The sequence below is a fragment of the Grampus griseus genome, assembly GCF_964374135.1.
Source record: "Grampus griseus genome assembly, chromosome: 10".
Taxonomy (NCBI): domain Eukaryota; kingdom Metazoa; phylum Chordata; class Mammalia; order Artiodactyla; family Delphinidae; genus Grampus; species Grampus griseus.
Window position 1 is genome coordinate 32438743 of NC_139004.1, and position 22474 is coordinate 32461216.

Sequence of the window (22474 nt, forward strand, 5' to 3'; positions counted from 1 at the left end):
CCTCGGGTGCAGATGAAGTGTTAGTGCCTAATTAAGGAGATAGCTGTAGCCAGGGTCAGGTTTTGCCAAGCGAGTAGTTAGAGGGAGAGAGGGGCACAAAGGTCAAGGTCATGGCAAGGAAATGACAAGAGTTCTGGGCCGTGCGTCAGGATAAGGAAGAAAGTGAGAATGTGACAGATGTTAAAAAGCATAGTGATAGATGGGTTGGAAGTCTCAACAGTGCTGGTGAGTTGCTGGAGTGAAGCTGTTAGTGTAAGTGAGTGGAAGGAGAGGCGATGACGGTGTTTGAATGTTTCAGACCATCGGTAGAGAAATTCATGGTAGCAAGGCCTCCGGTAGACATTCTCAGACTTCACGTGCCGTGGAAGCACCTGGAGAGCTTTTTAAAACACAGACTGTGGCCCCGCAACCCCAAGTTCCAGATTCACTAGGGGAGGAAGGCCTGAGAATCTGCATTTCTAACAGACTCCCAGATGTTGCAGCTGCTGGCCCAGGGACCACAGTGAATGGGGGCCAAGGTGAGGTGGAAGAAAAGCTCTTGGGAACTGGGGAGATAAGAACCTTTGAGGCCAGAGTGGGAGGGACCAGCTGTCCACCTGATGCTTTGGGACGAATGGTGACGTCACCAGTGAATGATGACAATATGGACAAGTATGGACAAGGTGGGAGGGTCAGACGTGGCCTCGAAGGCGCTGGCATTTCTGAGGGAGAAAAGAGGAAAGAGGAAAGGTAGAGGCAACAGCTGAACAAGGAGGAGACCAGCCTTAACCTCCAGACCCAGAGACACGTGGGGTTTGGGAGAAAAACCCATCGGCACTTGAAAGGATGAAGAGGAAGCGGGGTTCCACCTTCAGGGATGGCAAGGAAATTAGAAGAACTTTGAGAGATTAGGGACGTCTGGAGCTGAGAGTGAGAGCGAGCGAGAACGAGCAAGAGAGAGAGAGAGAGAGACTGGAATGTACAAAGCAATTCAGGAATGAACATCCGGTGGGAGGCAGGCAGTGCTGCGCCTGAGATTATGAGACACACTGGAAGGACTGCCCCTAAAATCTCAAAAAAATTAGTGCTCCAGGTTTTCTGATTTCTTGGAGGTGTCATTTTTATATTCCATTAACATAAGCATGAGTATATAACTGATTCAAAAATAAATTCGCAGGACTTTCCTGGTGGTCCAGTGGTTAAGACTCCACACTTCTAACGCAGGGGATGCAGGTTCGATCCGTGGTTGGGGAGCTAGGATCCTGCATGCCTAGCGGCGCGGCCAAAATAAATAAAAATAATTTTCAAACCCAAATTCGCATGAACCTTTAATATAAAAGTAAGAGCCGGGGCTTCCCTGGTGGCGCAGTGGTTGAGAGTCCGCCTGCCGATGCAGGGGACACGGGTTCGTGCCCCGGTCCGGGAGGATCCCACATGTGGAGCGGCTGGGCTGCTGAGCCTGCACGTCCGGAGCCTGCGCGTCCGGAGCCTGTGCTCCGCAATGGGAGAGGCCACAACAGTGAGAGGCCCGCATAACGCAAAAAAAAAAAAAAAGTAAGAGCCTTCAGAGATAAGTTAAGCCACGCTCCCAGATCCTTCTCATGTGTTTATACTTTGGAGAAAAAGTGGGAAGAGCCCTGCTGATAGGTCTTGGATGAAGGGTGTAAGAGGGAAGTATTTGTACTTTAAACTGGGAGATGGAGAACTTCCAAGACTCAAGGGTGTGATCTGTAAAGGAGCTTCAGATATTGTGCTGGGCACTGAGTTAGTCTGGGGACAGAGGGGCTCACCCAGAGCCCTTCGCATCATATATCCTGCTGCTTCTCATTAGGCCAAGTGAAGGGCAAGCCCCAGCTCACCAGTGATTCTGTTTTATGGGCTAGACGTTGGCCTTGCTTCCTCTCTGGACTTCAGAGTCTCCTGTATCTCCAAGATGGGCCTCCCTGGAGCAGCATGGTGCCCAATGGAAAGGGACAGGGAGCACGTGTGAGATGGGAGGGTCTCAGCCTGTCTTCCCAACTCCCACTCCATCTGCCTACCTCTCAGTGTCCTCCCCTTCTCCCTCTTCAGAATCTGCCCAGCAGCTTAGTTGAGTGGTTGATGAGACTAAAGGGAGGGGTGAGGCTGGGGGAGCTTAGCTGACTGGAGGTCAGACCTTCCAGGGGAATCTTCTAATGATCTTAGGGCGCTTAGCTGGCCTGGTCCCGCCCCCTCGCTGCCAGCCCCCTGCACTGCCCATCCTGTTCTGTTGGCTAGGAGGTGATGAAGAGCCTGGCTAAGAGGAGGAAAGGGAGGAAGAGGGCCCTCGCCTAAGGAATCCATTGGCAGAAGCCCGGGAGGAAGCATAGACCCTTGCTCCCTGACGTCCCCGGGAGCCAGGATGGGGCAGCAGTTCAGCGGGGAGGAGGCAGAGAAGAACGGCGTGCTGGACGTGGCGGAGCTGCAGGAGTGGTACAGGAAGTTCCTGGAGGAGTGCCCCAGCGGCACGCTCTTCCTGCACGAGTTTAAGCGCTTCTTCAAGGTCGCGGGCAACGAGGAGGCCTCCCAGTATGTAGAGGGCATGTTCCGAGCTTTCGACAAGAACGGGGTAAGGCGCTCTGAGGGGTAGGACTGATGGCTCAAGTCTCATCCCAGTGCTAAAGGAGCATCCTCAGTGGGAGCTCATTTCCCCCGTCCTCCTGCTTTTCCTCTGCTCTTCGTTTCTCTCCATCCCCTCTCGCCTTTTCTGTCTCACTGTTCCCCCAAACTCTTCTCCCCATCATTCCTCTTTCCGTCTTCTCTTCCTCCCCTCCACCTCTCCGCTCTCATGTGACTGGCCTTCCTGAGAGCTGAGGGGAGACACTGCAGAAAGGCGCACGGCCCAGCCCTCTCTGCGTGTATTTATGGACAGGGCTCCGTAGCCGGAGGACCTGGTTTTTCGCACCCACCAGAGCACCCCTCGCTGTAAAGATAAGGGGCTCCAGAGCTGCCCTAAATGGGCGGAGCTATCTTGGAACAGGTCTTGAGCGCCCCCTGTTGGGGTCCTTCGAACTGAGACCGGTCAGCTTTTCCCACCCAGAAAGCTGGGGAGGCTCCTTCCTGGACTTGGAAGTTGGACGGATTATTGCAAAAGCCCCTTTCTACTCTTCAAGCCATAAAAGATGTCATGAAATCATCCATCCACAGGGTTTCTTCCAGCCCTTGGATGGCACCAGGAGCTAAGAAGATAATATAGTTTGTAAATGCGCACCTGGGAATTGAATTCAAACATTGAAATCCCTTCATTACTTAAGGCCATCCAGTCCAGCGCCTCCGCAGTACTTTAAACCATTAGGTTGCCTCAGATACCTATTTCAGTCCCCCAAATTGAGGGGGAGGTGGGTTGGACCTAGATAATTAATCTGGAGAAAGCGGTGGGTATCCCACTTCTTTGTAGGGGTGAGCTTCACTTTCTAGAGAGAGTCACTGGGAACGCTTCTTCGGGTCCCAAACTGACCCTGGTACCGGTCAGTGCACATCTCCTCATCGCCTGTAGGGGGCGGGAGGGCGGGATCAGCGTCATTCCCTGCAACAGAAACCTCCTTGGAGATGAACCCTATCTCGGGGCCCAGAGTGAGCTTCAGCCTTCTCAAAGCTCCTCTCCACAGGCGCCTCTGAGGCAGCAGCAGCCCTGGGAGGGATCAGGCAGAGGTTGTTATTCCAAATTCAGTGAATTGACCAAGATCATATACTCAGGGGTCCTGAGTTCCAGGCAAGTGCTCCTGCCCAGAAGGCAGTTTATTGGGTTTTTTTTCAGAGATAAAATGATTTTTCTAAGTGTTGAATGTCACAAGAAAAGTAAATAAATAGATTATATATAGCAAGAGTCACTATCATAGATTTATCAATCTTCCTCAAATTCATTTAAAATTCAGTATAATAACAATTCAAGATCTCAAAGGGATTATGAAGCCCCTGGGAATAATATGGCTGACCTCTTATACCTAATCTCCTCCTATAAATCAGCATATAATATTCATCAATTGTTTTTAAAACAACCTTTTAATTTTGGTATGATTTTAAATTTACAGAAAAATTATAATAGTGCAATTAATTCCCATGTACAATTTATCCAAATTCTCCAACTGTTTACATTTTGCCTCATTTGCTTTACCATTCTCTCCGTGTAATGTATTATGTATTTATGTATATATACATACACATAATATATACATATATGTGTATATTGTGCATATACATACATATTTTTTAGAGAAAATTATAGGCATCACAACCTTTTACCCAAGTATTCTAGTGTGTATTTTCTAAGACCAAGGGCATTCTCTTAACCTAATAAGTGATCAAATCAGGAAATTCAACAGTAATAAATTCTGTTATCTGATCGACAATCCATATTCAAGTTTGGTCGATTGTCCTGGTGACATCCATTATAACCTTTTTTTTTTTTCGTTTGATCACACATTGCATTTACTTGTCCTGTCTCTTTCTTAGCCTTTAATTTGGAAACTTTAATCTCAGCTTTTCTTTATCTTATTTGACTCTGACATTTTCAAAGACTGCAGACCAGTGATTTGGGTTTGTCCCATGTTGCCTCGTGATGAGATTCAGGTTACACTTCTGGCAGAAATGCCCCAGAAGAGATGCTGTGTCCTCCTGAGTGCATCATGTCAGGGGGCACATGATGTTGGTTTGTCCCATTAGTGGAGTGGTTCACTTCGATCACTTGGATACATGGTGTTCTGCCAGGTTCCACCACTGTAAAGTGACTCTTTTTCCTTTGTAATTTATAAGCATCTTATAGGGAGATACTTTGAGACTAAGTAAATTTCCTGTTGCTCATCAAGTGCTTATCCCCTGGGTTTGGCCTCAGCTGATAATTTTGTAACTCCACCGTCCCTTCTCTGTTTATTACTTGGCCTCCTGCTGTAAGGAAGAGCATTCCAGGCAGGTGTTTTCAGCTCCTCTGTCAGGGACTGAGCCTTCTTTCTTTCCTTTTCCCACTTTGTGTCTCCAAACCTCCACCCGACTCCACTTTCCACCTTGGCACAGTCTTTGTATCAGCAAGTCTTGTTTCTAGGCAGTTGGTCTGAGATTGCTGGGGCAAATAAAATCAAAAAAGCTCATAGACCTTGCTCACACGTCAAAATCTGAGGTGGTGGAAACAGGGTTTTGGTGGAGGCAAGGAGGTAGGAGTACCTACCTGGTCTCTGCTGCTGCTACGCCCCCTCCTGGTGGTGGTAGTAACACTCGTCTCTGGTGCTTGCCTGTGATGCACTGGATGGAAGAAAAGGGAGGATGAAGCTCAAATGTCCTTCGGGATCCTTATGTAAGGAGTGTTGGGGGTCAGGGTTGGTTCACCAGTGCAGCCCGTTCAGGGAGAAATGACGCAGGTAATCCCACAGAGCGGATCACGTTCCTGTCACTTCTGCTCCAGCTCTTGAGTAGACAGGCATTTCCATCATCTTGGGCCCCTGTGAGTAATTGAAGCTGATGAGAGCTCGTGTGCAATTCATGAGATTAGCCCCAGCTGGAAGCTTTCCAGAGCTGGTCCGGGGGGGTAGGTGTTTTTTTTAAAATTTTTTTCTATTTCTTTTATTTTTATTTTATTTATTTATTTTTGGCTGTGATGGGTCTTCATTGTTGCGTGCGGGCTTTCTCTAGTTGCGGCGAGCAGGGGCTACTCTTTGTTGCAGTGTGCAAGCTTCTCATTGCGGCAGCTTCTCTTGTTGCAGAGCACAGGCTTTAGGCGCGTGGGCTTCAGTAGTTGTGGCATATGGGCTCAGTAGTTGTGGCTCGTGGGCTCTAGAGCACAGGCTCAGTAGTTTGGCGCACGGGATTGGTTGCTCCGTGGCATGTGGGATCTTCCCTGACCAGGACTCGAACCCATGCTCCTTGCCTTGGCAGGCGGATTCTAAACCACTGTGCCACCAGGGAAGTCCCTAGGGTGGGGGGGTTTGAAGTAAACTCGCAGGGGAGATCACTTGTCAGGAAGGGGCTGCTCTACAGTGGGCCTCAGGTAAGGCGAGGGGTCTTTGTGGAAACCGTATCATGGTGAGACAGGATGTTACGAGAACAGAAGGTTCTAGACAAAGAATGTGGGGGAATCTAGAGATCTGGAGAGTAGGGATTTGTCCGTGGTTTTTTGTTTGTTGTTCTCCCCTTGGTGCTAGACACCAGGTTCATTTTGTAGACAGTAATAGACCTTGCATGGAGTAAGACATTTCTCCCAACCTGATGAACTGGAGAAGGCATGTAGCTTGAAAGGCTCTGCCACTTGCTGGGTTGGAATTTCTTGGGCAACTTATTCAACCTCTGAGTCTCTGTTTCCTCATTCATAACATGGGGATGACAGACCTGAGGGAGATGATGTATGTAAAACAGATGATCCCTACCAGCCTTTTTTTTTTTTTTTTTTTTTTTTTTTTTGCGGTACGCGGGCCTCTCACTATGGTGGCCTCTCCCGTTGCAGAGCACAGGCCCCGGACACGCAGGCTCAGCAGCCACGGCTTACGGGCCCTGCCGCTCCGCGGCATGTGGGATCTTCCCGGACCAGGGCACGAACCCGCGTCCCCTGCATCGGCAGGCGGACTCTCAACCACTGCGCCACCAGGGAAGCCCCCTACCAGCCGTTTTGCACACATTTTCCTACCCAATTCTTATTTTAAAAGAAACCTAACATCTATTTTTAGTAAGCTTAATAAATAGTAATTACTAATGAAAATAGCCTTTTAAAGAACAACCAATTTTCACATTGTACACCTTAATCTTACACAGAGTTCCTTAAAAGGCTATTTTGCAATTATTACCTCAGTAGAGCTGGGGAAGAAAAACTGGACACAAGCCAAATAACCTTCAGTGAGCAAACAGAAAGCAAACTAGGGACCATTCATACAATGGTGCACCATGCAGTAATAAAAAGGAAGGAACTGCTGATGCATGCAGTGACTGAGATGAATCTCCAGGGCATTGTGCTGAGTGAAAAAAAGAGTTACACATTATATGATTCTATTTATATACCATTCTCAAAGTGAAAATATTATCGTGATGGAGAACAGATCAGTGGTTGTCAAGTGTTACGGTTGGGGGAAAGATGTGACCCTTAAGAGGTAACACAAGAGAGTTTCTTTGTGTTGAGAGTTACTCGTATCTACACGTGATAAAATTTTGTAGAACAAGTGGGGAGGGGCAATTCAGGGGTAGGGGATTAAGCGGAACAAACTATTACATATGAAATAAGCTACAAGGATATACTGTACAACACAGGGACTATAGCCAATACTGTATGCTCCAATAAGTGGAGCATAATCTTTAAAAATTATGAATCACTGTATTGCACACCTGGAATGTATATAATATTGTACATCAACTATATTTCAATTAAAAAATTCATAGAGGGGCTTCCCTGGTGGCGCAGTGGTTAAGAATTCGCCTGCCAATGCAGGGGACACAGGTTCGAGCCCTGGTCCGGGAAGATCCTACATGCCGGGGAGCAACGAAGCCTGTGCGCCACAACTACTGAGCCCGCGTGCTGCAACTATTGCAGCCGCACGCTTATAGCCCGTGCTCTGCAACAAGAGAAGCCACCACAGTAGCCCCTGCTCACCACAACTAGAGAAAGCCCACGCGCAGCAACGAAGACCCAAAGCAGCCAAAAAAAAAAGACTACTGGTGTGGGGCGAGGAACACCCAGCAACTGCTAAGAATCTACCCTACAGAAGTTACCAGAGACAAAAGAAAAAATACATATGCACAAAGATGTTCATTGTGTCACATAAAATATCAAAACCATGTTCAGCAAGAGGGACTTCCCAGTATTCCTCTGAAAAAGAAGAAGAAAAGGTATGATTTAAAATAATTTTGAAGGCATGGGAAATTTTTAAATAAAAATCCAGGAACTAAAATTATAGCTACAGTCTAACCTCAATTAGGTAAATACATTGTGAGGAGTGTGGAGGACCAGAAGGAATTATATAAAGGATGTTGAATAAAACTCTTCAGGTAGGCTCATCTTATTTTCTTGGTTTTCCATTAGGCTTTTTCTGTTTCCCTCATTTGGGGCCTTGTTCTTCTGTTGCTCAAACCTTGCCCACCCAGGCACCCCTTGAACCGGGGCTGAGTGACCTGACCCAGTGGGACAGTGGGGCTCTGGGCCAGCAATGCCATTTCTGATTACAAAGTCATGGGAATGGGCTTCCCTGGTGGCGCAGTGGTTAAGAATCCGCCTGCCAATGCAGGGAACACAGGTTCGAGCCCTGGTGCGGGAAGATCCCATGTGCCACGGAGCAACTAAGCCTGTGCACCACAACTACTGACCCTGTGCTCTAGAGCTCACAAGCCACAACTACTGAATCCACATGCCACAACTACTGAAGCCCGCATGCCTAAAGCCCATGCTCCGCAACAAGAGAAGCCACCACAATGAGAAGCCTGCGCACCTCAACGAAGAGCAGCCCCTGCTCGTCGCAGCGAGAGAAAGCCCGCGCGCAGCAATGAAGACCCAACACAGCCAAAAATAAATAAAAATTTTTAAAAATTTATATTAAAAAAAACACAAAGTCATGGGAATGACAGACACTCCTGGGAGAGATGACAATTCCAATTTTTGATTTGGAGGGCTGAGATCCTGACCCTGAAATACATGAGGTCCTGCTTTCTAATTTCCTGTCAAAACTATGTTAGTCTGAAATTCAGACTTAATCATTTCTTCATTGGTTCATAAATATTTATGAGACTCTGGGTGGAAGTGGCATTGTGCTAAGCATGGAGGAGGGATAAAAGCAATGTAAACTCCTCTCCTTTCTCCCGGAGCATAGACTGTAGCTAGAGAATGAGACACACGAAACACTTAAGGGTAGAATAGGTGGTGGGTGCTGGGAGTGTCGGAAGAGGGAGAGGGAGATCATTGTGGCTGAAGTGGTGTGAGAAGGAAGGCTTCCTGGAGGAGGGGACCCTTGAGTTGAGCCTTGAAGGACAGATAGGAGTGGGTGAGCATGGAGACTGGGAGTAGATTCCAGGGCAGAGAATAGCACAAGCACAGATGCAGAGGCACACGGAATGCAAGGAGGAGGCAAAGCCCTGAGTTTACAGGGATGGTGGCCTAGATTAGGGCTCACACCTGCGCTCCACGGAGATAGGGCAGTGGGCGGGAGGGAGCCTCACAGCTCCCACTCCCAATGCAGGACGACACCATCGACTTCCTGGAGTATGTGGCAGCCCTGAACCTTGTGCTGAGGGGCACCCTGGAGCACAAGCTGAAGTGGACCTTCAAGATCTATGACAAGGACCGCAATGGCTTCCTTGACCGCCTGGAGCTGCTGGACATCGTGGAGGTCAGTGTCTACTCAGGGCGGGGGTGCAGGGCAGGCACCTGGGCATGTGGCCCCGCTGGGCTGTGAGTGCTGGCTGCTGAAGTGGGGGCCCCTGGGGCTGGGGCTGGGAAGGGGCATTGGAATCCTTCAGAGTGTGCTTTCCGACCACAGTGAAATTAAGCTAGAAATCAATTACAAAAAGAGAATGAGAAAATCCCCATGTGTTTGGAAATTAGGCAATCCACTTCCTAGTACTCCATGAATCAAAACAATATCACACATACACACAAAGTATTGTGAACTGAATAATAATGCAAACATAACAAAACTTGTGGAATGCAGCTAAAGCTGGACTTGCAGAAACATCGGTGGCCTTAAAATGTATATACTAGAAAATAAGAGAGGTTGAAAATTCAATGATCCAAGAAGTCATCTCAAGAAATTAGAAAAAAGAGTAAATTAAGGCCAAAGAAAGCAGAAGGAAAGAACTAATAAAAAGCAGAAATTAATGAAACAGAACACAAATGCATAAGGAAAGTCAACAAAAGCAAAAGTTGGTTCTTTGAAAAGACTAACAAAGCTGATTGACTACTAGCAAGAACAAGCAAGGGGTAAAAAAAAGTACTACAGCTCAGACTCTGCACGAAACCTGCATTAGCCTATTACTCCCCAGAACTGCACTCCGAGGAGGGGATTGTTGGTCCATTTTACAGATAAGGAAATCGGCCCGTGGAGGTTGTGTGGTTTGCCCAAGTTCATCCACCAGGAGGTGCTGGGCTGCCTGTAACCCCTGAGCCTCCCAGCACCGTTAGTGGGGCGTGCTTTGTGCCAGGCGCTGCACTGGGCAGGGGGGACCCAGAAGGCACACCTCTGTCCTCAGAGCCCCAACCAAGGACTAAGGATAACCCTCACATTTGTCTGTCTCTTCCCCGTTTCACTTCCAAACGTTGCCTCATTGCCAGAAACAGGGCAAGGGAGACACCTGTGCTTTTCCCTCTCCCGTCATCCTATTTCACACACATACACACACATCTATAAATACACTAAAATCTCTTTTCCTCTCTGAATCTCCATTTCTTCCTCTGTAGTGTGGAGTTTAGACCATCACTGTGCCATCCACATCCCTCCTTAAAGGTTTTGACACTCACAGTGGAAATGCCAAAGGCGTGGGGCAGAGGCGGTGTGTGAAGCCAGGAACTCCTCGGTTGGAATTAGGCCAATGGGACCCTGAGGGAACAATGGGACCCACGGGTCACTTTTAATTTGGTCCCGTGGTCCTCAGATGCACAGACTGGGGGGCAGCGCTGGGGACAAGCTGCAAAGGGATGTGGGTCCTGGGGAGAGGGCAGGGTGTGCAGGGTCTTGTGGATACCGCCGGGTTCTCTCCCACAGTCCATCTACAAGCTGAAGAAAGCCTGCAGGGTGGAGATGGAGGCTGAGTGGCAAGGCAAGCTGCTCACACCTGAGGAGGTCGTGGACAGGATCTTCCTTCTGGTGGATGAGAACGGAGATGGTAATGGGCAGAGAGGATGGTGGGGCGGGTGGCGGGCACGGCACCCATCCTGGATCACCCCACTTTCTATCCATGTGACCTTAGGCGAGGCCCTTCACCTCCTGACAGTGAGATGGGTGTAGAGGGGAATACCTAAACTAACAAGGGTGTCACTAGCATGTGAGGTTTGTAAGAGTGATTAAAACTCCTGTGGGAGTTGCTGATGGAGGCCAGGCAAGCGCAGTGGAAGGAGAGAAGCTTTGGAGTCGGGCGGACCAGGGAGCTAAATTTACCCTCTCAGCCTGGTCTCAGTTTCCTCACCTGGAAAATGGGGCTAAGAACGGTTGAAAGGAAAAAATGGGGTCATGTACTTAAGAGCCAGCTACTTGGGCTCTCCTCGCCATAGCTCAGAGCCCCAGCCCCAGGCTGCACAGGGAGGCAGCTGGCTGGGAACACACCCAGAAGAGCCCTCGAGAGCATTCTGAGGGTACCGCGGGCAGAAGTAAAACTTAAACTCACTTGCAAATAAAGTCCCTTAAAGAAACGCTTGAAGGTTCCAGGTGACTCCTGGAGAATCAGGGAATCGACAAGGCCCAAGCTTAGGCCCTGAGGCCGCAGGCTCATCTGTGGACAAGGTGTAGGCGCACCCAAGGAGAGAAGGCCTCACCTCTCACCCCCACCCCACTTCTTCCATTCCCCCTGTGACCGTCTCTCCTACCCCTTGTGCAGGCCAGCTGTCCCTGAATGAGTTCATTGAAGGTGCCCGTCGTGACAAGTGGGTGATGAAGATGCTGCAGATGGACGTGAATCCCGGTAGCTGGATCTCTCAGCAGAGGCGGAAAAGTGCCGTGTTCTGAGGGCTCCGGCGTCCTGGGAGCCCCTCCAAGACCCCAGGCTCACCAGGTTTCCAGAGCAGTGGGAGGGTCCCTGGCTCAGCCTGCTTATGCCCACTCTCATCCTGGCTTGGACTTCCCGGCATCCCCTGTGCAGGGGGTGGGGCGGAGTGGGGAGGGGAGGGGCCGTTGGTCTCAAGTGGCCAACAGGACCCGGTCCGTTGGGAGGATTCACAGGGTGGTGAAGGGAACAGGCTTCCTCTCCCCCTTCAGCTGCTCCTGGGAAAGCTAGGCCTTGGCTAGGTGGTTGTGGGGTTTCCACAAACTCCTACGTGGTTCATAGCTGGAAGCAGGGAAAACTGAGGGGTAGGGGTTCCATAGATGAAATTAGCAATGAGAATGCCCACACAGTGTGAAGCTGACTAGTAGAAGGGTGGGGCTGGCAGGTGGTGTTGACTCTGAAGAAAAGGTAGAAGGGATGGATAATAATTACATCACCCCAGGATCCTGAGGAATGTTCATGGGAGGACTCTTGCCTCTTCCTCTCCAAGTTGTCCTTGCCAAGGGTGTCAGGAGGGAAACTTGCAACAAGTAAGGCCGTGGTCTTCCTGCCCTTGGAGGGGGTCAGCTGTGCTTAAAGGGGCTGTTTCAGCACTGCCCTGGTGCTGCTCCCCCAGCCCCTGCTGCCAACCCCTCCCAACCCTCCTCTCCCCCTCCCTACCCCTCATCCCTCACACTCACCTCTCCAACCCCTGCCCCCAGAATGGACCCTCCACAATTCCCCATCACAGGCCCACAAGCCAAATGTGTCTCCTTAAAGGATGGAGAAAACTTTACTCTGTCTCTGGAGAGAACTGGGGCCTGCCAACCTGGGTTCTAGGCCAGGCTTTGCCTCCAACTGCTGTGTGACCCAAGACGGCCATTTCTTTTCCCTAACCTTGGTGTCTCATCTGCACGGTGAGCAGGTTGGGCTAGACAAGCAGTTTTCAGATTATTATTTTTTTAGATGTGGAATTCTTTTGGCCGCACTGTACAGCTTGTAGGATCTTAGTTCCCCGACCGGGGATTGAACCCAGGCCCTCAGCACTGAGAGCGTGGAGTCCTAACAACTGGACCGTGAGGGAGTTCTCTAGATGTGGAATTACTTTTGTTATACAAACTCTATGTGCAACCCCAGTACATAAACTAGATTAAAAGGCAGTCACTCTGGGGCTTCCCTGGTGGCACAGTGGTTAAGAATCCGCCTGCCAATGACGGGGACACGGGTTCGAGCCCTGGTCCGGGAAGATCCCACATGCCGTGGAGCAACTAAACCCGTGCACCACAACTACTGAGCCTGTGCTCTAGAGCCCACGAGCCACAACTACTGAGCCCACACACCACAACTACTGAAGCCTGTGCGCCTAGAGCCTGTGCTCCGCAACAAGAGAAGCCACCGCAATGAGAAGCCAGCACACCGCAACGAAGAGTAGCCCCCGCTTGCCACAACGAGAGAAAGACCACGTGCAGCAAGAGAAAACCCGCGCACAGCAACGAAGATGCAACGCAGCCGTAAATAAATAAATAAATAAATAAATAAATTTATTCAAAAAGAATCCGCCTGCCAATGCAGGGGACATGGGTTCAAGCCTTGGTCCGGCAAGATCCCACATGCCGCGGGGCAACTAAGCCCGTGCGCCACAACTACTGAGCAGCGAAGAGTAGCCTCCTCTCAGCTACAATTAGAGAAAGCCCGCAAGCAGCAACGAAGACCCAACGCAGCCAAAAATAAATAAATAAAAGGCAGTCACTCTGGTTGCATGGGGTGCCGAGGAACTCAGAAAAGGAACTCATGTGACTAGATATGTTTCTGTGTTTTATGAAGAATAAAACTAACTTGTAGAGCCTGTGATTTCATGGGCATTATATTCACATAAAGTTTCCTTTAGAAACAAATGTAAGGTAAAAAAAATAATTGATTAAAAAATAATAGTAATCCAGCTGGGACACAGATATGCCCCAAATCATGAAGATGGTATGTGAATGAGGTTGGGGATATGTCCCAGTTCTATCCAAATACCCTCCCAGCTTTGACCTCCAGGATTTCCCAAGAGGCAGCCACCAAGAGAAGCAGCAGAAATGTCAACTCCCTTTTTTTCCAGGTTGCCCCAGGCATTGAGCTCCACCTTCCCTCCATGTCTGTGCTCAGGCTGGCGGCCCCGGCTGACTTCCCAGTCTGAAGTGGTTCACGTGATGGACAGGACGGTGTGAGCGAAACACATCCTCTCCTCCCCACCCAGGGGGCTCTCTGCAAGCTGGGGATTTACCCCCCTTTCCGCTTGTTTGCTCTTTCCCACCCCTGGATTTTTTTTTACTCCCTGAACTTCCCCCACACCCCACTGAAGCGAAGACTCAAAGTTCAGAAGGAAAGAGCATCTTTGAAAAAATGGTCATAACTGCTCCAGCCTATGTCTCTCCCCAGGTTCTTGGACAGGTGTTCCTAAAGTTGGGGTGTGCAAAGAATGGGGATAGAGCCCACCTATAACAGATTGTTCCACTTCCCAACTGGCTGTCAGGTGTCACTGCAGCAAGAGGGATTTAGGCTAGATCAGGGATGGTCAGGACACTTGCCATAAACAATTGAGTCATAATCCTGTGGGGAACCATGTGGCCCCATGTGCCACCGAGGGGCCAGCAGGGGAAGAACGAGGGTGTTGTGCAGTCACTTCTGAATAAATATGGATTTCCTCTGGATAAAGGAGCACTGTCTATAGTATCATATTTTATTATAATGATGCTTGGCCTGTGAGTTCTTTGAAGATGAGAACTGTCGTCTTCTTTGCACGTCTAACATCTAGCATTAATACAAAGTAGGTGTTCGATAAATGCTTGTTGAAGGGAGGAACGAATCAACACAGACCACACAAGTACACTCTGGGATGCTGGGGGCAGGATGGGTGTGTGATACAGCACCCAGATGGTGGCCGCAGCCACCAGATCTGTGTGATCCCATTAGCGTCCCGGGAAAGCCCACCTCTGCATCAAAGCTTCTCTGTCCAGAAGAGCGTGGAACTGGAGAAGCTCAGTGGAAGAGCTGGTAAAAGCTGGGGGAGGGGCCAGAAGGGGCTGGGGAGGAGCCTGAGGAAGGTTGAAGGCTTCCCCCAGCAGGGAGCGGTTACCACCAGCTGAGTCGCACAGAGAGTTCAGGAACCCTCCTTCCCCGTCCCCTGCTCTGAATCCCCACCCCTGCCCCTCTGCTGCCACCATGTGCCCCAAGCAGGTGAGCTGAGCCTCTGAGTTCAGAAGACTCCATCTAGTATTAAAACAACGAGACACCAGGCACCACCACACACCTGTCCCCAATACAGAAACAGCAGGGCGGTGGGCTCAGCCGGCTGCTTCCGCTGCCTCACTTTCCCTGCCACCAGCTCCCTCCTCATCCTGCTCTCCATTCTGGAGCCTGCGCACAATGCGGGTAAGGTCCAGGCTTCGGGTTAGCGTGTCCAAGAGCATCTTGTCCTTCTGGACGCCCTCCATGAACTCCTCCAGGGAGAGTTCCCCTGGGATAGAGAGAAAGGGCATCATGGGCAGGAGGTGTTCACATCTGCTGTCTGGGGCCCAGAGCTGCAGTCTTGTAAGGGGGACAGAACCAAGGCTGGAGGAAGTGGCTGTGAATGGGGCTGGCCGAGGAGCCAGAGACCAGTCTGGTGCAGGCATCCCCAAAAGCCAGCTCTGTGGCCGGGGCGGAGGCAGGCAGAGGAGGTGGCCAGCAGCGGCCCTTTTGTGCCTCCGTCTCCCCTTCTGCCCTCTCCCCTGGGGACCCTGGGGACACCCCCAGTGACCCCTCCCCTGGGGACCCCCAGCGCGGCCTCACCATCCCCATTGACGTCAATCTTGGAGAACACTGTATCGGTGAACTCCTCTGCGGTCATGGTCGAGTCGCTGCAGGGGTTAATGGTTCGGATGGCCTGGGAGGGAAGAAGTGAGATGACCCGTCCTAATTAGTCTCAGCGGTAGGAGAGGGGCAGAGCGAGCACATCAGGCTCCCAACAGCGTGTGTGTAAGGTGAGTACAGATCAAGGTGCCTGAGGCCTTAGGCAGAGCTGGGACTGTGCTTCGACATATCTTGGTACAGATTAGGAAACTGAAGCCCAGAGAGCAGAGGAAACCTGGCCCGGGTCACGCAGCTGGTGAAGGCCGAGCCACGCAGGGGAAGTCAGTCCCAATCCTGTCCCCTTCCTAGCACGCTATTCCGCCATCTTAAGACCCAGCCCCAGGCTCTCAGCTCTGCCTCCGCCCCTGCCCGGCCCTCTGCACCTGGAGTTACCCGGATGATGGTGAGAAGCTCGTCGCGGTCGATGCATCCGTTGCCGTCCACGTCGTAGAGCTTGAAGTACCAGCGCAGCTTCTGTTCCACCTTCCCCTTGAGGACAAGACTCAGCGCCGCCACGTACTCCATGAAGTCGATGTAGCCGTCCTGTGTGAGGGTCACGGCCGCGTGAGCCCCCTCTGCCTGGGCCCCGCCCTCGGAGCCCCCCGGGGCCCCAGGATACGCTGAGCCCAGGCCCGGACCCGCGCCCCGCCCCCTTGGCGCCCACCGGCTTACGCCCTCCTGGACGCCCGTTATAGCTCACCCTACCTGCCGCAGGATGGTTTATCAAGTTTGATAAACCAGTCCCCCCTAGAGTATGAATGGCTTATGCTACTATCCCTTAACAGGTATTTTGGTTCCAGACGTCACTGGCTGCTTCCCTGTGATCCTCAAACTTCAGCCTTCCAGTTTGGGGGGTGGGGTGTAAGAGTGTGTAGGTGGGAGGAGAGACAAGGACTCCCCAGGGATGGGGGCGTGGTTTGGATGAGCTCTAACTAACCGAGATAAGGGGTACAGGTAGATGGGGAGGCACCGAGCGCCTTTCTCATTCTTCCCTTTATTCTTTGAAACTTACCGAGCACCTACTACGTGCTGTGATAGGCTGAGGATTCAGAACTTCGTAAGATAGAACCCTGTCTTGATGGGAGCGCAATGTTGAGGATGCAGGTTTGAATCCTGGCCTCACCCTCTCAAATATGTGGGATCTGGGACAAAGGATTCAATATGTCTCTGGCCCTCGATTTCCTCATCTGTAATAGTTATAACAGCTGCCACCTGCATGGGATTGTTGTGGGCTTAAATGAGTGCATGAGTGTAAGGCACTCAACACTGCCTGGCACATAGTAATCACTCAGTAAATGTTAGCTATTGTTATTACCACTATACTATTACTGTTATTATTATTACTATTATTATTATCAAGAGATCGTTGTGCCATCATGATGTATATTCAGTGACACCACATCTGGACAGGACATTATGGACTCACAGAATAGGGGAGCACCCAGGCAAGGGCAGCAGGGAGGCTTCCTGGGGGAGGCGCTGCCCTCATTGAGTCTTGGAGGGATTGGCCAAGGGGGAAGGTGGTGTAAGACATTCCTGCGGGATATTTCCCCAGGACCCTCCAAATGTTCAGCAGCTGACCCTCTGCCTGGCCCTGCCAGCCCTACCAATAGGGTCAGAGAAGCAGGGAGCACAAGCCTGCTTCTGCCCACCTCCCCCAAGCCAAGTGAAGCTGGGAGAGGGAAGCCTTGTCATGCAGAGAGGCTGAGTACTGTAAGGAAAGGAGCACTGGACTCAGAGCACATGACTTGGAGTCCAGTCCCTGTTCCTCCACTTACTCACAACCATGACTCTGGAACCAGGAAGTTACTGAGAGGCAGATTTGGAATCGGTATCAAGAACTCTTAGGCAGGGCCGTGGTGGAATGAGCCTCGTGCAGTAATGACCTCCCTTTCACTGAAAGTGTGCAAGCAGAGGCTGGGGTAACGTTATTAGGGATGTGGCAGAGGTTGGGTATGAAGGCCTCTGAGATCTCCCGATTGTGTGCTGCCCCTTGGCCTTAGGTGAGACCTTAACCACCTGAGCCCCGTGGTAGGCATCACACTCATAGTGAACATTTGCGTAGTGCTTCCCCGTGTTTAAGGGCTTTCCCTTATGCCTTAGCTCAATCAGTCCTTGCCCAACCCTCCTTTCAGGATCGTTGTCAGGATGGAGCCAGGCGCCCCTGCAGCTACGCTCAGAGAAGCAAGAAGACTGCTATCGAAGTTTCCTCTGGGCAAGGGGACACAGGGTGAGGGTACTTTTGCTTTTCATTTTTTATCTTTCTATATTGTTGGAAACTTTTACAATGAGCTGTAAGGTTTTGGTAAGTAAAATAGTTTTTAATTTTGGAATTTTTTGTAATTAAAAAAAAATGGCTAAAAAGGGGCAATGGAAAGGTATGTGCACTGGTGCCAGAAAGACCTAAACCATGTCTTAGGAGAGGTGTGACCTTGGACAAGTCCCGTAGCCTCTGCAAGTCTCATTTCCTCAGCTCTGAGATGGGAATGACAGTATGCGCTTTTCAAGATTGTGATCTGGGTTAGATTCAGTAATAAGACTACAGCGATACTTTTTTTTCATGCTTCATATGATGTTTTACTCACTTTACTCATTTAATCTCGCAACCACCCCTGGGTATTGCTGTCCGCATTTTCAGATGAAAAGCTAAAGTTGAAAGAGGTTAGGCCACACACTAGTGAATGACAAAGCCTTTCCTAGAAACTGAAGTCTCCTAAATGCCACCCAGCGCTCAGATGCAGGTATGGAAGATTTACACTGATTTCTGTGCACCTGTGTGATTGCCGGGTACAGCCAAGCCCAGGCAAAACTTTGAAGTCAACGAAGCATATGGCGGTTACCCAGGTCACACTCCCCACTCACAGCTATACCCCCAAACCCTGCACACCCAGTGCAGTACCCTAGGATACAGCTCTCTTCTAATTCAGGGGCTGGCAAACTTTTTCTATAAAGGGCCAAATAGCACATATTTCAGTTTTGACAATCAGTAACATAATGGGTGTGGTGTGTTATAATAAAAATTCGTTTACAAAAATAGACCCATGGGCTATTGTTTGCACTGCCCTGTTTAACTTCTCTCTGTATCAAAACTTCCCAGTGCTGTGTCCCATCTCGTAACTAACCTGCCCTACTGCTTTATGCTGGCGACAGTGGTTGGAAGCAATGTTGCCTGAAGTGTGATTTATCCCATTGGTGTGTACAAGGCACTTTAGATGTTACAAAGATGCTCTTCAGTTTAACAATTAGCAGGTATGTATTTAAATTAGTGTATGTTATATAATATATAACTATTTCATAAAATTTATAATTTCTCATATAGTCATTCACTCAAATAAAAGTATTGATTGAGCACCTACTGTGTTCCAGGCACTGTTCTAGGTGCAAAGGCTACAGCAAAGAACAGGAAAGACAGAAATCCCTGCCTTCATGGAGCTCACATTCCAGCAGGAGAAATTGACAATAAACATAGCAACTAAATGTTATTCAGTATCATGTATTAGAAGATGAGACATGCTCTGAGGGAAAAGGGGAGGAGCAGGAAATGCTACGGTGGGGGCTAGTCCTAGTTAAATGAGGTTGAAACCAGGAGATCAGGGCAGGTGTCAGTGGGAAGGAGACATTTGAACAAGTCTTGCAGCAGGGGAAGGTGTGAGCCAAGCAGAATTCTGGAGGAAGAGAGTCCAGGCAGCACCCAGGCCCGAAGGTGGGGATGTGTGTGGAATTGAGGAGGTCAGGTTTGGGACAGTATAGGTGGTGCTTACATGTGACAAGAGATGGCATATGAATGACTCAGGTTAGGCAAATACAGGGTTGATGGGTTGCCCCTCCCTGGTATCATACATGTAATCTTAGGGGGTCCTTCTGAAGGTTTCCTTAACAGGCAAGAAGCTGAGCTATTTCAGTGCATTTGGGTACAAGGTGTTGAAGCTCAACCGTGGACTCTGCCCCCTCCTTTTCGGGAAAGATCACTTCTTCTGGAGCATCTTGGGGGACCAGCCTGATGATGCCATCCCTCTGGGTCTCCATACCTTGGGCTCCAGTACTCTGACCCTGCATCCCTTTCAGGAAAGCCCTTGGGCACCATGGTGCTGCCCTTGAGGCTGGGACTCAAAGCCCATAATCTGCTTTGGCCCCTTGATCCTAAACATTAGTGAGTTTTAAATAGCCTCTGAACCCTGGCTTTCCCTAGGAGCCCTGCCTACAATGATGTTGGGCCCCTATGGGCAGTGAGTGGAGCCGGGAAAGCTCTGGGCGACCTCTCCCTGGTGTGCAGTTGGACATATGGCAGCATCACATCCTCACCTTCAAGGGAACACCAGCCGGGGTGGGGACCAGCAGCGGTGGGGAGATGGGTGTGTAGATTTACGTTCTTCCACCACTACATCTTGACTGAATTGCTCCAGATAAATAGAAAATTTGCTATGAAACACCAAGGAACACCTTAACTAATGCTCCCGACCTCCATGACAGATACAGATGAATAAGCTGAGGCGGAGAGCGGGGGAAATGGGCTCCAGGCCACCCAGCTGATGAAAACTGGGGGCCCAAACTCACAGTGCCCCTCTATCTCATCAGGAAGTCCTTACCCAATGCACCCAGGTGATTCCTTGGGGAGACATATAATTTGACAGCTGCGCAGACCTTTAATCCCTCTTAGGATGAACTGAGGTCACCAGGTGTTTGGGAGTTGGAGTAGCCTGGGTTCCCCAGTGACCAGGCAACCCTGACTGTCCCCAGTTCTAGTGTCCACAGACCATCATGGGTTGGGTGACCCAAGTAACATGGGCCTGGGCTGAAGCTCATCACCCTGCTCTCTGCTCTCCACCCTTCCTCCTCCTGCATCCCCTGAGCATCTAATGGCCTGTGCAGAAGCACCACGTACAGTGCCAAGCACTTAGTAGGTGCTCAATGACTGTCTTGTAAGTGTTCATATTTGTTCTGGAATAAACTGTGCATGTGGAAGAGGCAGAGGAAGCCAATAGGTTTGGCCTCTGGGCGCACTGATCGGGGGCCTCTGTCTTCCCCTGGAGAGTGAGGGCAGGGACGATGGCTGACTCCTTTCTGAACCCCCAGTGCCTGACGCACAGTAGGCGCTCAATGAATGTTAGAAAACTGGAATCCCTGATGGCGACACTCGACCTCCCAGATAAATGAAGTCACTCCTCCAGCCATTCTCACACCTTCTTCTCCCCACCCCCATGCTGGCTGGGGGGGCGTCCCTCCAGCACTCCCCACCCAGACCCCTGCTCACTTTGTTGAAGTCAAAGGTCTCAAACATCTGCTCCACGTACTGGCTGGCCCACGGGCTCAGGTTCTTGAGGCCGAAGAACTGGCGGAACTCGTAGAAGGTGAGCTGGCCGGAGGGGCACTCGGTCATGAACTTCTTGTACCACTGGTGGCACTCGGTGCTGCTCAGCTCCTCCACCGACTTACCGTCTATAACGTTCCCCATCGCTCAGGCCCACGGGAGGCTGATGCCCCAGACGGACTGGTTCTTTTTTCCCTGCTGCTCCTCGCACCCGGGCCTCGCACCTGGGCTTCCTAACACTGGGCCCTCCTCTCCCACAGGCCTGAGTCCCGCAGATCTGAGCGAGGGAGGGCCTGGTGAATCAAAAAGTGCAGGGAAGTGATAGGAGGAAACGAGCAGAAGGGAGAAGGTAATGGGGGCTGTGCAAACCTACACCCAAATCCAGGGGCTGCTGGAGAACTCGCGTTAAAAGTCCCCACTAAATCCTGGCAGCCAATGGAGACCTACTCCCTGGGAAGAGGAGTGAAAATAGAACAAAGCTTAGAGGAGCAGCGGCCCAGGATTACAGCCCTGAGCTGGAGGTGAGAGGATTTTCTTACCCAGTATGCAATCTCCTTATCCCTTCTTACCAGGACAGAGTGGGTGGCCAGCCAGCACCTGTTCTGATCCTGTCACTTCCTCTGCCTTCTCCTCCTATTTTGAATGGGTCCTCAATGTTTCTGGTTCCTGCCCTCAGACACGGCATTGAGGTACCTATGAGAAAGAGCTGGGTTTTCTTCCAGAGCTGGGCCAAATTCGGGCCCTTGGTAGGGCTGCTGTGTATAGTTATCCAGGCTGTGCACTGCTTGGCTGTCACAACCGAGGGGTTCAAGTCACACCACGGATGGCTAACATATGAGAGTGTCTGGGTGATGCAGAGTTTGTGGGCTTCCAAGATGAGTCCTAAGTAGCCAAAGGGAACCCCTTCCTACATAAAACTGCACAAATATCTATAGCCACACACACACACACACACACACACACACACACACACACACACACACACACAGATCCTGTTCTGACCACACTCTCATATTCCTGGAGGTTGCATCTTTCCCATCCTGGGACGCTTGAATTCAGCCCTCCATCTGACCCTAAACCTGATACCATCAGCACCCAGGGGCATGGGGATAGGGGACATTGAGTGTGTACCTAACGGCCTGGGTGTGTGTGTGTGTGTGTGTGTGTGTGAGTGCAGGCACACAGTTGCACGGGTGTGCTCCTACCTGCTGGTCCTAGAAAGCTCCCAGGCCAAGCCTAGGGGTCCATCTATGCAGCAATATCTTTCTCTGACCCCTAGTGGGATGCTCTCCAGCCATAGAATTTAAAGCTTGTTCTTTTCTGGAGCCAACATTTAAGTGCACTTAAGCTGGATGCTACTGGGAAAGCTCAGAGCCAGCACTCGCTCTGTCCTGACCCTTCCCTGTTTCCCTCCCTCCTCTGCTATGTGGACCACCCCATCTTTATTTAAATAAAAAGCAAATTAGAACCCTCAGAGGCAGTTCGGAGATGGAGGCAACAGGAAGATGGTGGCTTTTATGCAATTTTGTGAGAAGAGTGTCAGGCTCTTGATCTTAGGAGCATTTCCTGAGAACTGGACAGAAGGAGGACCAGGGCCTGGAGAAGTTCAGCTCAGAGAGATGGCCCAGCTCTGTAGAGGAAGGGCAGTCACAGCCTTCCAGC

General features: G+C 50.4%; 2 protein-coding genes across 2 annotated transcripts; one reads left to right on the forward strand and one right to left on the reverse strand.

Annotated features, from left to right (window-relative positions):
* Positions 1-2359: 2359 nt before the first annotated feature.
* Positions 2360-11615, forward strand: GUCA1B (guanylate cyclase activator 1B; the record flags this gene model as incomplete). Its single annotated transcript, XM_082663577.1, has 4 exons — positions 2360-2566; positions 9138-9287; positions 10659-10779; positions 11488-11615. 4 exons carry the CDS (start codon positions 2360-2362, stop codon positions 11613-11615), a joined length of 606 nt encoding a protein of 201 aa, XP_082519703.1.
* A 3342-nt stretch (positions 11616-14957) lies between these two features.
* Positions 14958-20956, reverse strand: LOC309828439 (guanylyl cyclase-activating protein 1; the record flags this gene model as incomplete). Its single annotated transcript, XM_082663760.1, has 4 exons — positions 14958-15130; positions 15445-15538; positions 15898-16047; positions 20756-20956. 4 exons carry the CDS (start codon positions 20954-20956, stop codon positions 14958-14960), a joined length of 618 nt encoding a protein of 205 aa, XP_082519886.1.
* Positions 20957-22474: the final 1518 nt, after the last annotated feature.